Source organism: Mustelus asterias, chromosome 12 (assembly GCF_964213995.1).
Source record: "Mustelus asterias chromosome 12, sMusAst1.hap1.1, whole genome shotgun sequence".
NCBI classification, from domain to species: Eukaryota; Metazoa; Chordata; class Chondrichthyes; order Carcharhiniformes; family Triakidae; genus Mustelus; species Mustelus asterias.
In genome coordinates this window covers 10,859,532-10,874,770 of record NC_135812.1, presented here as the reverse complement: position 1 = coordinate 10,874,770, position 15,239 = coordinate 10,859,532, and the positions used below count along the sequence as shown (strand labels likewise).

The 15,239-nt window shown below is 67.6% G+C and overlaps 1 protein-coding gene across 16 annotated transcripts in view; it reads right to left on the bottom strand.

Moving 5' to 3' along the window:
- ksr1a (kinase suppressor of ras 1a) overlaps positions 1–15,239 on the bottom strand; it is a 184,594-nt gene that overhangs the window by 165,857 nt on the left and 3,498 nt on the right. Inside the window, exon 1 of one of the 16 annotated variants that reach the window (XM_078224729.1) lies at positions 5,249–5,342. The exons of 8 other annotated variants lie outside the window; for them this stretch is intronic. In XM_078224729.1, the coding sequence (XP_078080855.1) occupies positions 5,249–5,254 (6 nt within the window). In that variant the 5' untranslated portion in view covers positions 5,255–5,342. Of the gene's footprint in view, positions 1–4,367; positions 4,457–4,722; positions 5,182–5,248; positions 5,343–15,239 lie in introns of those variants that run through there. 7 more of the 16 variants (XM_078224728.1, XM_078224731.1, XM_078224735.1 and 4 more) reach the window with 7 other exon arrangements.

Sequence of the window (15,239 nt, the reverse complement as noted above, 5' to 3'; positions counted from 1 at the left end):
TGAACGCCTCAGACCTAGACTTCAGCAAGCAGTGGATATCCCTGTTCATCCATGATTTCCGGTTGGGAAACACACGGATTTGCTTCTTTGGCACACAGTCTTCTACACACTTACTAATGAAGTCAGTTACTGTAGTGGCATACTCATTCAAGCTGGTCGCAGAGTTTGCAGCTGACTCTTCCTTCTACTTCACTTTAGACCACTTTTTTTTCTTCCCCGAAAAGCATTCAAAAGGGTAATTTAAATTAAATGGGGTCATTCAATTACAAAACCACAACAAGTCTTCAAACTCTCAGCGTGAAAGGCTACTACACAGGATGTTTATCAACCCAACATCACCATTTTTGGAAGGACGACTTTGGGCTTGTCACAGATCACATGGTTAAGACAGCTACGCTTGTTACCTGTTCTTTCAAAAACAGCAGAAGGAGCTGTTCAAATTAGAAACATCATGACTGCAGACTATCTGAAAAGCCAATGAACCAGCTGCAAGACAATGCTACTGAATTTCAAGGGGAGATGGTTGGATTATTTCTTGTTGGAGATGGGTCATTGATTGGCACTTGTGGGGCACACATGTTACTTTCCACTTATCAGCCCAACCTAGAATGTTGCCTAGGTCTTGTTTCATATGGACAAAGACTGTGTTTTATATTGGGACAAACCAATCCAAGTGTACAAAAACATCCTGGGGGGAATTTTCCCATCCCGCCCGCCATGGGAATCGTAGTGGGTGGAGGGGGGGGCGCGGACCATGCAAAGGTACGTTGGCCTCGGACAGGATTTTATGGTTTTGGGGCGAGCACAGCTGGAAAATCCCACCCACTAACCACGCACATAAAAACACTCTGACGCCAGACAAAAAGCACAAATTCTGTCCGTAACATTTTTCTTTGTTTCCTTTCATCTGGGATGACTGGAGCATAATTTCTAGCACAAAATGATGGAAGAGGTAGGCAAGTGAAAGTACATGCCCCATCAGCTCATATTGCAGCACAGGTCAGAGCCAAAGGAACAAGCATGCTGGCGCACACTTTACTTAGCCTCTCAGCGGATGAAAAAAGATCAAAATAAAAATAGGTATTTTTCTACAGCCGTAACAGCAGTATGATGTAACAATTCTCCATAGGACCATGAAACAAACAACTTGCATTTATATCCTGCAATTTAATGTATTAAATTGTCCTAAGGTGCTTAAAACAAGCAGTTTAAAAAAAACCCAGCATGCTAGGCACATAAGGAGACATTAGGTCAGATAACCAACAACGTAGTCAAGGTGGTGGGTTTTAAAAAGAGGATCTTAAGGGAAGAAAACTAGGTAGAGAGGTGGGGCAGAAACAGGAAAGAAATGGTACTCCTAAGACGACAATAATGCATTATGTTTGTTTTTACTGCTTCCCTTCCTACTCCCTTAAGATCGTCCTTGGGTCTGCAGCACACTTCCTTGTTTAGCAGATGAATGGGTCACATACAAAGAACAATACAGCACAGGAACAGGCCCTTCGGCCCTCCAAGCCCGTGCCGCTCCCTGGTCCAACTAGACCATTCTTTTGTATGCTCCTGAGTACATGCTCCTTCATGATTAATTTCCACCTTTTGCTGCCCTCCATTTTATAACTTTTATCCCCCAACCTTACCCATTAAAAGTTACTATTATGCTAAATTTGGCAAATGACCAGTTCCCAGACCTCTATCCACACTCAGCCAGCCACAGAGAAAAGACCATCAATTTATTTTCTTCCTTTACTCAATGCTGCAATCCCGACAAAGCCCAATCAAGGTAGGAATGAAACATGACTGATGCTGAATAATTTTCTTGTCCTTTCTCCCTCTTTTCGCCTCCACCCAGTTAAAACCATACAAGTGCACAAACTGTTACAAAAAATGATGCAAAGAATAAAAACAGAAAATGCTGGAAATTACCACAAAGTCCATTCAGGAAATCTTTCAACAGAATCACTATTTTTTTAAACCCCAGATGCTAAAAACCTGTTGCATATTCCAGTATTTTCTGATTTCACTGCAGATTTGCAGCACCCAGTTTTATTTTACTTCCTGTTTCATGCACTTGTTTGACAAGACAGACAAGTATAAGAGCTCAATAGCCAAAAGACTGGAATCAAACTCTCACTATCTGCTACAAGGACTAGTACAGATTTTAATTTTCCCTATTCCAATCACCTGCTAACTAGTTGACTATCACAGGCATCGCTCAACTTTGATCAGATGCATGGTTGTAATGAATAGCAACTCGTCTGATCCATCCCATTAAACCACTGTTCAAATATTGCCTGCGGGGAAATAATTTGAATAGTTCCTGAAGTCCATTAAAACTCAACATTTTGTTGAAACTTTCTCTAGATTGGAGCTACTTGTATTCTTTGCTGAGACAATCTGAGAAGGTCAAATTAAAGACTTGTTTTTGTATACCTCTAAACTTAGTTTTTTATTTTACACACAATATGTAACATCTAGAATGCGTCTGACATTCCCAAAACAACTATATAAGTGCAGCACCTGGATTGCATCCAGATCATATTCTTTTTTCCTCTGTTTCAACTTTTAACATCCAACTTCACATCAACCTATGTCCAGATTAACTTCGCAGACCAAACAAAAAGACAGGACATCAATTTACTCATCTTCAATAAAACTCATCTGCAAACAAAAGTTTTCACTAAGCGGTTCAATATTCATTATGCAAATGATTCTCCTGCCCTCATAAGCTGCTCCATATAAATAGGTATGGGTCAGAAAAGCCACATGTTGGTTTAGAGTCGGGAGGCATTCCTTTAATGGGAAAAATATATAACAAGATTGCTTGCAAACCATTGTGACAGTCTAACTCCTTAAGTAAAAAGCATACTCTGGGACACAGGTGACCATTTCTAAAAGGCTATGAACTTTAAAGAGAACCAATTCACATTGAACACCTTTAAGTGACCCGGGTCTTTTTCCCCCAGTGAGTATGTAAACTATATTCATAAATTTATCTTCAGCTAACTATCAATTAGTGTTGTTTGGCTTACTTTCTCTAATTCAAACGTCACTGGATTAATAATGTGTTTCAACCCAAACGGGTTTTGATCTGCTTTTCTGTAGTTTTAGCACAAAAGCTAGAAAATGCCAACACATTAACTTGAAAAAGTTACAATTATAGTACCCGAACAGCATAATTAATTAAAAGGCACAAGTGTCACTGCCACTCTCTGTAAATAGGAAAATGAGCCATGAGATCTCTGCCCCCACCCCATTCCACACATTTAATTTTGGCTTCTTGTACATTACCGATTTTCATCGCTCCAGCACCAATACAGCTGTGCTTCTAGCTGCCTAGGCCCAAAGTTCTGGAATTCCTTCCCAAAACCTCTCCTCCTTTAAGACAATTGTTAAAAGTTTCCCCTTTGACTAAGCTTCGTCACCCATTTGAATATTTCCTTTGGGACATTTTAACTCATTACATAAATACAAATTTCAATTGCTACACCCTCTCGTATACGCACAAGATAAAGATGGGATCTCTAATCTGCAATGGAATACAGCACTAAACATGGTAGTAGATTGCTTGAACCTTTCCCTCAGGTTATTTATTTGCCTCAATTGTATGGGTGCACAATCATAGAATCCCGACAGTGCAGAAAGAGGCCATTTGGCCCATCGAGCCTCCACCAACAACAATCCCAATCAAACCCCATAGCCGCAAGGCCCGATCAACTCCAAAATTAGACATAGGCTGTCCATGGTGGGGAATGTACTGAAATCTGTATTGTTTAAGGCAGACCAAATACAAGACTCTGTTCCAATACAATTCATTCCAAAATATATGAAATCGTGTGTTATACAATGTCTGTGCAAATGAAATATATATAAAAACTGGGGATTAGTTACAAGAACATCCTGTACAGTTTGAACATCCCATCCAACCTGTCCTCTTACATTCCATTCTCTGCTCATTACAGCACTTAGTAGGCAAGCATGTACACAATGTGGGTCAAACCTACCAGAGGTACGATAGCATACCCTCCCCAACATGACTAAAACCAAAGGATGCAGCGTCTCAGCCCTTGGCCTTCAAGCCATATCAAATCCCTGCACATATAGTAAATACCTTGGTGATGGAGGAGGGACCATCGGCAGAAGTAGTTTAATAGAAAAGCATAGAATCCCTACAGTGCAGAAGGAGGCCATTCGGCCCATCGAGTCTGCACCAACCACGATCCCACCTTGGCCCTATTCCGTAACCCAATCCCCTGACACTAGGGTAAATTTACCAATCAACCTAACCCTCACATCTTCGTGAGAACATACGTCAAATATATAAATACTCAGCAACTAATGCACTATATTCCAACCACGTTTTAACTCACGTAAATGGCAAATCAGTTCTGTGTCTTTGCAGAGTAGTGGCATATTCTTATCACGTTGTTCATTAAATGAGGAGGAGTCGTTCTGCTCTATTTTTAGAAGCAGCCGCAACACTATACAGCAACGCACCACAACTGTGGAGACTACTGTTACTTCACCCTGCAATAACGCAGAAAGAGTTTTCATACTGCTGCCAGACACCCACAAAACAGGTCATGACTAGAAGAAATAAAACGTGCATTGTCCAAACACAGTACCACTATAAACTCTTGGTCGTCGGTTACAAGGCAAGATTAATTCATAACTCAAAATCCTTAACAATTGAAACATTGCTGCGAAGCTCAGAACATGCCGCACCTTTCCCAACAAAAAAAATGTTGTTTCAAAAATTTCTTTCAAAATACAACAGCTTACAACTTGACGGGCGAGAGCTGCAGCGTTTGCGACGAGCCGCTTCGAGAGAAGTAGGTTATGCTGATCTCACCCTTGTAGTTAGTTAGTGTCTGCTTCAACACATCACGGGCCTACGGCTCGCACCGAAGTCTTCGAAAAACAAGAAAATTAACAGCCTCCCAATCGCAGTGAGAAAACCCGGCAATGTCCCTAACACGTCGAGGAGAAATTGTGAATCCTCCCCCTTTTTTTTTACAAATAAGCTGACGGCACAACTAATGTTTGGACATGTTTAAACATTTCCAAGGCGAGTTATGACAGCAGCTTACCAGGATCACTCAACAGAACAAAACTGCTGACACACACTTTTAAAAGAGCGACACACACAGAGTGAGACAATCTCTGTGGAACGTCTGGGAATCACCACAAATGCATACCAAAGTCACTTTTTTTCGCAGCAAAGCTGCTGAAGGAAAATGCAACTGCTTACCAGCATGTGTTGGTTTGGGGATCAGCTGTTGGATTTCATTTGAACTCAGAGACAGCCGGGACAAGGTGCAATGAATGGCTGGCTAATCGTGGGCAAACTCCAAATTAAACACACGTAACAGTTTAAGGCTAGGACCTCCTCCCACCATACGAATTTCGCTTCGTTTTCCACATCACAGCAATACAAATACTGCACAACTTGGTCACTCACAAACAAAAATAATGCTGCAATTTGCAAGACAAACTAGAAAAAATAATCAAACGCTGAATAAAAACTTGCATTTTATGCGGGCAACCTTTTGCATCTCACAGATATTGCTGCAATTGTGTGTGTACATATATATACACACACACATATATATGCATTTTATTTCCAGTCTCAGTAGGAGCAGCAGCAAGGTCCAGATCAGATAAGAAACAGGTCCATATCGAATCAAGAATGCAGTCAGCACAATGTCAGTAACACTGGGAGTTTGCATGAAACATACAGGTGCAATATATCTGGATTATCACTGTAATGAGTAAATCCTTCATAAGCATCCTTTTCTAAATACATTACAAAAACAGACGATACTGGTTTCAATCTAACAAAAATTACAGTTTGGCTTATTTGCCTTTTTGCACCACAGGGCGGGGGGAGGGTGGCGGAGGGGCGGGGGGAGGGTGGCGGAGGGGCGGGGGGAGGGTGGCGGAGGGGCGGGGGGAGGGTGGCGGAGGGGCGGGGGGAGGGTGGCGGAGGGGCGGGGGGAGGGTGGCGGAGGGGCGGGGGGAGGGTGGCGGAGGGGCGGGGGGAGGGTGGCGGAGGGGCGGGGGAGGGTGGCGGAGGGGCGGGGGAGGGTGGCGGGGGAGGGTGGCGGGGGAGGGTGGCGGAGGGGCGGGCGGAGGGGCGGGCGGAGGGGCGGGCGGAGGGGCGGGCGGAGGGGCGGGCGGAGGGGCGGGCGGAGGGGCGGGCGGAGGGGCGGGCGGAGGGGCGGGCGGAGGGGCGGGCGGAGGGGCGGGCGGAGGGGCGGGCGGAGGGGCGGGCGGAGGGGCGGGCGGAGGGGCGGGCGGAGGGGCGGGCGGAGGGGCGGGCGGAGGGGCGGGCGGAGGGGCGGGCGGAGGGGCGGGCGGAGGGGCGGGCGGAGGGGCGGGCGGAGGGGCGGGCGGAGGGGCGGGCGGAGGGGCGGGCGGAGGGGCGGGCGGAGGGGCGGGCGGAGGGGCGGGCGGAGGGGCGGGCGGAGGGGCGGGCGGAGGGGCGGGCGGAGGGGCGGGCGGAGGGGCGGGCGGAGGGGCGGGCGGAGGGGCGGGCGGAGGGGCGGGCGGAGGGGCGGGCGGAGGGGCGGGCGGAGGGGCGGGCGGAGGGGCGGGCGGAGGGGCGGGCGGAGGGGCGGGCGGAGGGGCGGGCGGAGGGGCGGGCGGAGGGGCGGGCGGAGGGGCGGGCGGAGGGGCGGGCGGAGGGGCGGGCGGAGGGGCGGGCGGAGGGGCGGGCGGAGGGGCGGGGGAGGGCGGGCGGAGGGGCGGGGGGAGGGCGGGCGGAGGGGCGGGGGGAGGGCGGGCGGAGGGGCGGGGGGAGGGCGGGCGGAGGGGCGGGGGGAGGGCGGGCGGAGGGGCGGGGGGGAGGGCGGGCGGAGGGGCGGGGGGAGGGCGGGCGGAGGGGCGGGGGAGGGCGGGCGGAGGGGCGGGGGGAGGGCGGGCGGAGGGGCGGGGGGCGGGGGAGGGGCGGGGGGAGGGCGGGGGGGGCGGGGGGAGGGCGGGGGGAGGGGCGGGGGGAGGGCGGGGGGGAGGGCGGGGGGAGGGCGGGGGGAGGGCGGGGGGAGGGCGGGGGGAGGGCGGGGGAGGGCGGGGGGAGGGCGGGGGGAGGGCGGGGGGGAGGGCGGGGGGAGGGCGGGGGGAGGGCGGGGGGAGGGCGGGAGGGAGGGGCGGGGGGAGGGCGGGCGGAGGGGCGGGGGGAGGGCGGGCGGAGGGGCGGGGGGGGCGGGGGAGGGCGGGGGGAGGGCGGGCGGAGGGGCGGGGGGAGGGCGGGCGGAGGGGCGGGGGGAGGGCGGGCGGAGGGGCGGGGGAGGGCGGGCGGAGGGGCGGGGGGAGGGCGGGCGGAGGGGCGGGGGGAGGGCGGGCGGAGGGGCGGGGGGAGGGCGGGCGGAGGGGCGGGGGGAGGGCGGGCGGAGGGGCGGGGGGAGGGCGGGCGGAGGGGCGGGGGGAGGGCGGGCGGAGGGGCGGGGGGAGGGCGGGCGGAGGGGCGGGGGGAGGGCGGGCGGAGGGGCGGGGGGAGGGCGGGCGGAGGGGCGGGGGGAGGCGGGCGGAGGGGCGGGGGGAGGGCGGGCGGAGGGGCGGGGGGAGGGCGGGCGGAGGGGCGGGGGGAGGGCGGGCGGAGGGGGCGGGGGGAGGGCGGGCGGAGGGGCGGGGGGAGGGCGGGCGGAGGGGCGGGGGGAGGGCGGGCGGAGGGGCGGGGGGAGGGCGGGCGGAGGGGCGGGGGGAGGGCGGGCGGAGGGGCGGGGGGAGGGCGGGCGGAGGGGCGGGGGGAGGGCGGGCGGAGGGGCGGGGGGAGGGCGGGCGGAGGGGCGGGGGGAGGGCGGGCGGAGGGGCGGGGGGAGGGCGGGCGGAGGGGCGGGGGGAGGGCGGGCGGAGGGGCGGGGGGAGGGCGGGCGGAGGGGCGGGGGGAGGGCGGGCGGAGGGGCGGGGGGAGGGCGGGCGGAGGGGCGGGGGGAGGGCGGGCGGAGGGGCGGGGGGAGGGCGGGCGGGAGGGGCGGGGGGAGGGCGGGCGGAGGGGCGGGGGGAGGGCGGGCGGAGGGGCGGGGGGAGGGCGGGCGGAGGGGCGGGGGGAGGGCGGGCGGAGGGGCGGGGGGAGGGCGGGCGGAGGGGCGGGGGGAGGGCGGGCGGAGGGGCGGGGGAGGGCGGGCGGAGGGGCGGGGGAGGGCGGGCGGAGGGGCGGGGGGAAGGCGGGCGGAGGGGCGGGGGGAGGGCGGGCGGAGGGGCGGGGGGAGGGCGTGCGGAGGGGCGGGGGGAGGGCGGGGGGAGGGCGGGCGGAGGGGCGGGGGGAGGGCGGGCGGAGGGGCGGGGGGCGGGCGGAGGGGCGGGGGGAGGGCGGGCGGAGGGGCGGGCGGAGGGGCGGGCGGAGGGGCGGGGGGAGGGCGGGCGGAGGGGCGGGGGGAGGGCGGGCGGAGGGGCGGGGTGAGGGCGGGCGGAGGGGCGGGGGGAGGGCGGGCGGAGGGGCGGGGGGAGGGCGGGCGGAGGGGCGGGGGGAGGGCGGGCGGAGGGGCGGGGGGAGGGCGGGCGGAGGGGCGGGGGGAGGGCGGGCGGAGGGGCGGGGGGAGGGGCGGGGGAGGGGCGGGGGGAGGGGCGGGGGGAGGGGCGGGGGGAGGGGCGGGGGGAGGGGCGGGGGGAGGGGCGGGGGAGGGCGGGCGGAGGGGCGGGCGGAGGGGCGGGCGGAGGGGCGGGCGGAGGGGCGGGCGGAGGGGCGGGCGGAGGGGCGGGCGGAGGGGCGGGCGGAGGGGCGGGCGGAGGGGCGGGCGGAGGGGCGGGCGGAGGGGCGGGCGGAGGGGCGGGCGGAGGGGCGGGCGGAGGGGCGGGCGGAGGGGCGGGCGGAGGGGCGGGCGGAGGGGCGGGCGGAGGGGCGGGCGGAGGGGCGGGCGGAGGGGCGGGCGGAGGGGCGGGCGGAGGGGCGGGCGGAGGGGCGGGCGGAGGGGCGGGCGGAGGGCGGGCGGAGGGGCGGGCGGAGGGCGGGCGGAGGGGCGGGGGGAGGGCGGGCGGAGGGGCGGGGGGAGGGCGGGGGGAGGGCGGGCGGAGGGGCGGGGGGAGGGCGGGCGGGGGAGGGCGGGCGGAGGGGCGGGGGGAGGGCGGGCGGAGGGGCGGGGGGAGGGCGGGCGGAGGGGCGGGGGAGGGCGGGCGGAGGGGCGGGGGGAGGGCGGGCGGAGGGGCGGGGGAGGGCGGGCGGAGGGGCGGGGGGAGGGCGGGCGGAGGGGCGGGGGGAGGGCGGGCGGAGGGGCGGGGGGAGGGCGGGCGGAGGGGCGGGGGGAGGGCGGGCGGAGGGGCGGGGGGAGGGCGGGCGGAGGGGCGGGGGGAGGGCGGGGGGAGGGCGGGCGGAGGGGCGGGGGGAGGGCGGGGGGAGGGCGGGGGGAGGGCGGGCGGAGGGGCGGGGGGAGGGCGGGCGGAGGGGCGGGGGGAGGGCGGGCGGAGGGGCGGGGGGAGGGCGGGCGGAGGGGCGGGGGAGGGCGGGCGGAGGGGCGGGGGGAGGGCGGGCGGAGGGGCGGGGGGAGGGCGGGCGGAGGGGCGGGGGGAGGGCGGGCGGAGGGGCGGGGGGAGGGCGGGCGGAGGGGCGGGGGGAGGGCGGGGGGAGGGCGGGCGGAGGGGCGGGGGGAGGGCGGGGGGAGGGCGGGGGGAGGGCGGGCGGAGGGGCGGGGGGAGGGCGGGCGGAGGGGCGGGCGGAGGGGCGGGGGGAGGGCGGGCGGAGGGGCGGGGGGAGGGGGGGCGGGGGGAGGGCGGGCGGAGGGGCGGGGGGAGGGTGGGCGGAGGGGCGGGGGGAGGGCGGGCGGAGGGGCGGGGGAGGGCGGGCGGAGGGGCGGGGGAGGGCGGGCGGAGGGGCGGGCGGAGGGGCGGGGGGAGGGTGGGGGAGGGCGGGCGGAGGGGCGGGGGGAGGGCGGGCGGAGGGGCGGGGGGAGGGCGGGCGGAGGGGCGGGGGGAGGGCGGGGGGAGGGCGGGCGGAGGGGGCGGGCGGAGGGGCGGGCGGAGGGGCGGGCGGAGGGGCGGGCGGAGGGGCGGGGGGAGGGCGGGGGAGGGCGGGCGGAGGGGCGGGGGGAGGGCGGGCGGAGGGGCGGGGGGAGGGCGGGCGGAGGGGCGGGGGGAGGGCGGGCGGAGGGGCGGGGGGAGGGCGGGCGGAGGGGCGGGGGGAGGGCGGGCGGAGGGGCGGGGGAGGGCGGGCGGAGGGGCGGGGGGAGGGCGGGCGGAGCGGCGGGGGGAGGGCGGGCGGAGCGGCGGGGGGAGGGCGGGCGGAGCGGCGGGGGGAGGGCGGGCGGAGGGGCGGGGTGAGAGGGGCGGAGGGGCGGGGGGAGGGTGGCGGAGGGGCGGGGGGAGGGTGGCGGAGGGGCGGGGGGAGGGTGGCGGAGGGGCGGGGGGAGGGTGGCGGAGGGGCGGGGGAGGGTGGCGGAGGGGCGGGGGGAGGGTGGCGGAGGGGCGGGGGAGGGTGGCGGAGGGGCGGGGGAGGGTGGCGGAGGGGCGGGGGAGGGTGGCGGAGGGGCGGGGGAGGGTGGCGGAGGGGCGGGGGAGGGTGGCGGAGGGTGGCGGAGGGTGGCGGAGGAGGGGGGCGGGGGGAGGGGGGCGGGGGGAGGGTGGCGGGGGGAGGGTGGCGGAGGGGCGGGGGGAGAGTGGCGGAGGGGCGGGGGGAGGGTGGCGGAGGGGCGGGGGGAGGGTGGCGGAGGGGCGGGGGGAGGGTGGCGGAGGGGCGGGGGGAGGGTGGCGGAGGGGCGGGGGAGGGTGGCGGAGGGGCGGGGGGAGGGTGGCGGAGGGGCGGGGGGAGGGTGGCGGAGGGGCGGGGGGAGGGTGGCGGAGGGGCGGGGGGAGGGTGGCGGAGGGGCGGGGGGAGGGTGGCGGAGGGGCGGGGGGAGGGTGGCGGAGGGGCGGGGGGAGGGTGGCGGAGGGGCGGGGGGAGGGTGGCGGAGGGGCGGGGGGAGGGTGGCGGAGGGGCGGGGGGAGGGTGGCGGAGGGGCGGGGGGAGGGTGGCGGAGGGGCGGGGGGAGGGTGGCGGAGGGGCGGGGGGAGGGTGGCGGAGGGGCGGGGGGAGGGTGGCGGAGGGGCGGGGGGAGGGTGGCGGAGGGGCGGGGGAGGGTGGCAGAGGGGCGGGGGGAGGGTGGCGGAGGGGCGGGGGGAGGGTGGCGGAGGGGCGGGGGGAGGGTGGCGGAGGGGCGGGGGGAGGGTGGCGGAGGGGCGGGGGGAGGGTGGCGGAGGGGCGGGGGAGGGTGGCGGAGGGGCGGGGGGAGGGTGGCGGAGGGGCGGGGGGAGGGTGGCGGAGGGGCGGGGGGAGGGTGGCGGAGGGGCGGGGGGAGGGTGGCGGAGGGGCGGGGGGAGGGTGGCGGAGGGGCGGGGGGAGGGTGGCGGAGGGGCGGGGGGAGGGTGGCGGAGGGGAGGGGAGGGAGGCGGAGGGGAGGGAGGGAGGCGGAGGGGAGGGAGGGAGGCGGGAGGGGAGGGAGGGAGGCGGAGGGGAGGGAGGGAGGCGGAGGGGAGGGAGGGAGGCGGAGGGGAGGGAGGGAGGCGGAGGGGAGGGAGGGAGGCGGAGGGGAGGGAGGGAGGCGGAGGGGAGGGAGGGAGGCGGAGGGGAGGGAGGGAGGCGGAGGGGAGGGAGGGAGGCGGAAGGGAGGGAGGGAGGCGGAGGGGAGGGAGGGAGGCGGAGGGGAGGGAGGGAGGCGGAGGGGAGGGAGGGAGGCGGAGGGGAGGGAGGGAGGCGGAGGGGAGGGAGGGAGGCGGAGGGGAGGGAGGGAGGCGGAGGGGAGGGAGGGAGGCGGAGGGGGGGGAGGGAGGCGGAGGGGAGGGAGGGAGGCGGAGGGGAGGGAGGGAGGCGGAGGGGAGGGAGGGAGGCGGAGGGGAGGGAGGGAGGCGGAGGGGAGGGAGGGAGGCGGAGGGGAGGGAGGGAGGCAGAGGGGAGGGAGGGAGGCGGAGGGGAGGGAGGGAGGCGGAGGGGAGGGAGGGAGGCGGAGGGGAGGGAGGGAGGCGGAGGGGAGGGAGGGAGGCGGAGGGGAGGGAGGGAGGCGGAGGGGAGGGAAGGGGAGGGAGGGAGGCGGAGGAGAGGGGAGGGAAGGGGAGGGTGGCAGAGGGGTGGGGGGAGGGTGGCAGAGGGGCGGGGGAGGGTGGCAGAGGGGCGGGGGGGCAGAGGGGCGGGGGGAGGGTGGCAGAGGGGCGGGGGGAGGGTGGCATAGGGGCGGGGGGAGGGTGGCAGAGGGGCGGGGGAGGGTGGCAGAGGGGCGGGGAGGGTGGCAGAGGGGCGGGGGAGGGTGGCAGAGGGGCGGGGGAGGGTGGCAGAGGGGCGGGGGGAGGGTGGCAGAGTGGCGGGGGAGGGTGGCACAGGGGCGGGGGAGGGTGGCACAGGGGCGGGTGGCACAGGGGCGGGGGAGGGTGGCAGAGAGGCGGGGGGAGGGTGGCAGAGGGGTGGGGGAGGGTGGCAGAGGGGCGGGGGAGGGTGGCAGAGGGGCGGGGGAGGGTGGCAGAGGGGCGGGGGAGGGTGGCAGAGGGGCGGGGGAGGGTGGCAGTGGGGTGGGGGGAGGGAAACAGGGGGGTGGGGGAGGGTGGCAGGGGGGCGGGGGGAGGGTGGCAGGTGGCGGGGAGGGTGGCAGGGGGGCGGGGGGAGGCAGGGGGGCGAGGAGAGGGTGGCAGGGGGCGGGGGAGGGTGGCAGGGGGCGGGGGGAGGGTGGCAGGGGGGCGGGGGAGGGTGGCAGGGGGTGGGGAGGGGGGAGGGGGGCAGGGGGCGGGGAGGATGGCATGGGGGCAGGGTGAGGGTGGCGGGGGGCGGGGGGGCGGGGGAGGGCAGCAAAGGGCACGGGGAGGGTGGCAAAGGGCGCGGGGAGGGCGGCAGAGGATTGGGTGGCAGAGAGGAGGGGAAGGGTGGCAGAGGGGAGGGGGAGGGTGGCAGAGGGGAGGGGGAGGGTGGCAGAGGGGAGGGGCAGAGGGGCGCAGGGAGGGCAGCAGAGGGGCGCGGGGAGGGCGGAAGAGGGGTGAGTGGCAGAGGGGAGGGGAAGGGTGGCAGAGGAGGGTGGCAGAGGGTTGGGGAGGGCGACAGAGGGATGGGGAGGGCGGCAGTGGGGTGCGGGGTGGGTGGCAGACTGGTGGGCGGTGGGTGGCAGAGGAGAGGGTGGCAGAAGGGAGGGGAAGGGTGGCAGAGGGGCGAGGGGAGGGCATCAGAGGGGCAGGCGAGGGCGGCAGAGGGGCGGGCGAGGGCGGCAGAGGGGCGGGAGAAGGGTGGGGGGTGGGTGGCAGAGGGGTGGGGTGTGCGTGGCAGAGAGGTGGGTGGTGGGTGGCAGAGGGGTGGGCGATGGGTGGCAGAGGGGTGGGTGGCAGAGGGGTGTGGGGTATGGCAGAGGGGAGGGGGAGGGCGGCGGGGGGAGGGGGTAGGGTGGCAGGGGGCGGGGGAGGATGGCATGGGGGCAGGGCGAGGGTGGCAATGGGCGGCAGAGGGGCGCGGGGAGGGCGGCAGAGGAGAGGGTGGCAGAGGGGTGGGTGGCAGAGGGGTGGGGAGGGTGGCAAGGGGGTGACAGAGGGGCAGGGGGATGGCAGAGGGGCAGGGGTTGTGGCAAAGGGGGTGGTGGGTGGCACAGGGGAGTGGGGAGGGTGACAGAGGGCAGGGGAGCGTGGCAGAGGGGAGTGGCAGAGTGGCAGGGGAGGGCTGCAGAGGGGTGGGGGAGGGTGGCAGGGAGGTGGGGGAGGGTGGCAGAGGGGTGGGGGAGGGCAGCAGAGGGGTGGGTGGCAGAGGGGTGGGCGGTGGGTGGCAGAGGGGAGGGGGGAGGGTGGCAGAGGTGCGGGGGGAGGGTTGCAGAGGGACGGGGGGAGGGTGGCAGAGGGGCGGGGGAGGGTGGCAGAGAGGTGGGGGGAGGGTGGCAGGGGGCAGGGGGAGGGTGGCAGAGGGGAGTGGCAGAGTGGCAGGGGAGGGCTGCAGAGGGGTGGGGGAGGGTGGCAGGGAGGTGGGGGAGGGCGGCAGAGGGGTGGGGGAGGGCAGCAGAGGGGTGGGTGGCAGAGGGGTGGGCGGTGGGTGGCAGAGGGGAGGGGGGAGGGTGGCAGAGGTGCGGGGGGAGGGTGGCAGAGGGGCGGAGGGAGGGTGGCAGAGGGGCGGGGAGGGTGGCAGAGGGGCGGGGGGAGGGTGGCAGGGGAGGGTTGGCAGGGGGGCGGGGGGAGGGTGGCAAGGGGGCGGGGGAGGGTGGCAAGGGGGCGGGAAGGGAGGCAGGGGGCGAGGGGAGGGTGGCAGGGGGCGGGTGGCAGGGGGCGGGGAGGGTGGCAGGGGGACGGGGGAGGGTGGCAGGGGGGGCGGGGGAGGGTGGCAGGGGGGCGGGGGGAGGGGGCGGGGGGGCGGGGGAGGGTGGCAGGGGGAGGGTGGTGGGGGGCAGGGGATGGTGGCAGGGGGCGGGGAGGATGGCATGGGGGCAGGGCGAGGGTGGCAGAGGGGCGGGGAGGGCAGGGAGGGCGGCAGAGGATTGGGTGGCAGAGAGGAGGGGGAGGGTGGCAGAGGGGAGGGGGAGGGTGGCAGAGGGTAGGGGGAGCGTGGCAGAGGGGAGGGGGAGCGTGGCAGAGGGGAGGGGGAGTGTGGCAGAGGGGAGGGGGAGAGGGTGGCAGAGGGGTGCGGGGAAGTCGGCAGAGGGGTGCGAAGGGGGCAGAGGGGTGGGTGGCAGAGGGACGGGGAGGGCGGAGGAGGGGTGGCAGAGGGGTGCGGGGAGGGCAGCAGAGGGGCGCGAGGAGGGCAGCAGAGGGATGCGGGGAGGGCAGCAGAGGGGTGAGTGGCAGAGGGGAGGGGAAGGGTGGCAGAGGGGAGGGGAAGGGTGGCAGAGGAGGGTGGCAGAGGGTTGGGGAGGGCGGCAGAGGGATGGGGAGGGTGGCAGTGGGATGCGGGGTGGGTGGCAGAGGAGAGGGTGGCAGAGGGGAGGGGAAGGGTGGCAGAGGGGCGAGGGGAGGGCATCAGAGGAGCGGGCGAGGGCGGCAGGGGGTGGGGGCAGGCGAGGGCGGCAGAGGGGTGGGAGAGAGCGGCAGAGGGGTGCGGGGTGGGTGGCAGAGGGGTGGGTTTGCATGGCAGAGAGGTGGGTGGTGGGTGGCAGAGGGGTGGGCGGTGGGTGGCAGAGGGGTGGGCGGCAGAGAGGTGGGCGGTGGGTGGCAGAGGGGTGGGCGGTGGTGGCAGAGGGGTGGGCAGTGGGTGGCAGAGGGGTGGGCGGTGGGTGGCAGAGGGGTGTGGGGTATGGCAGAGGGGAGGGGGAGGGCGGCCGAGGGAGCGGGAGGGTGGCGGGGGGAGGGTGGCAGAGGGGAGAGGGACGGTGGCAGAGGAGAGGGGGAGG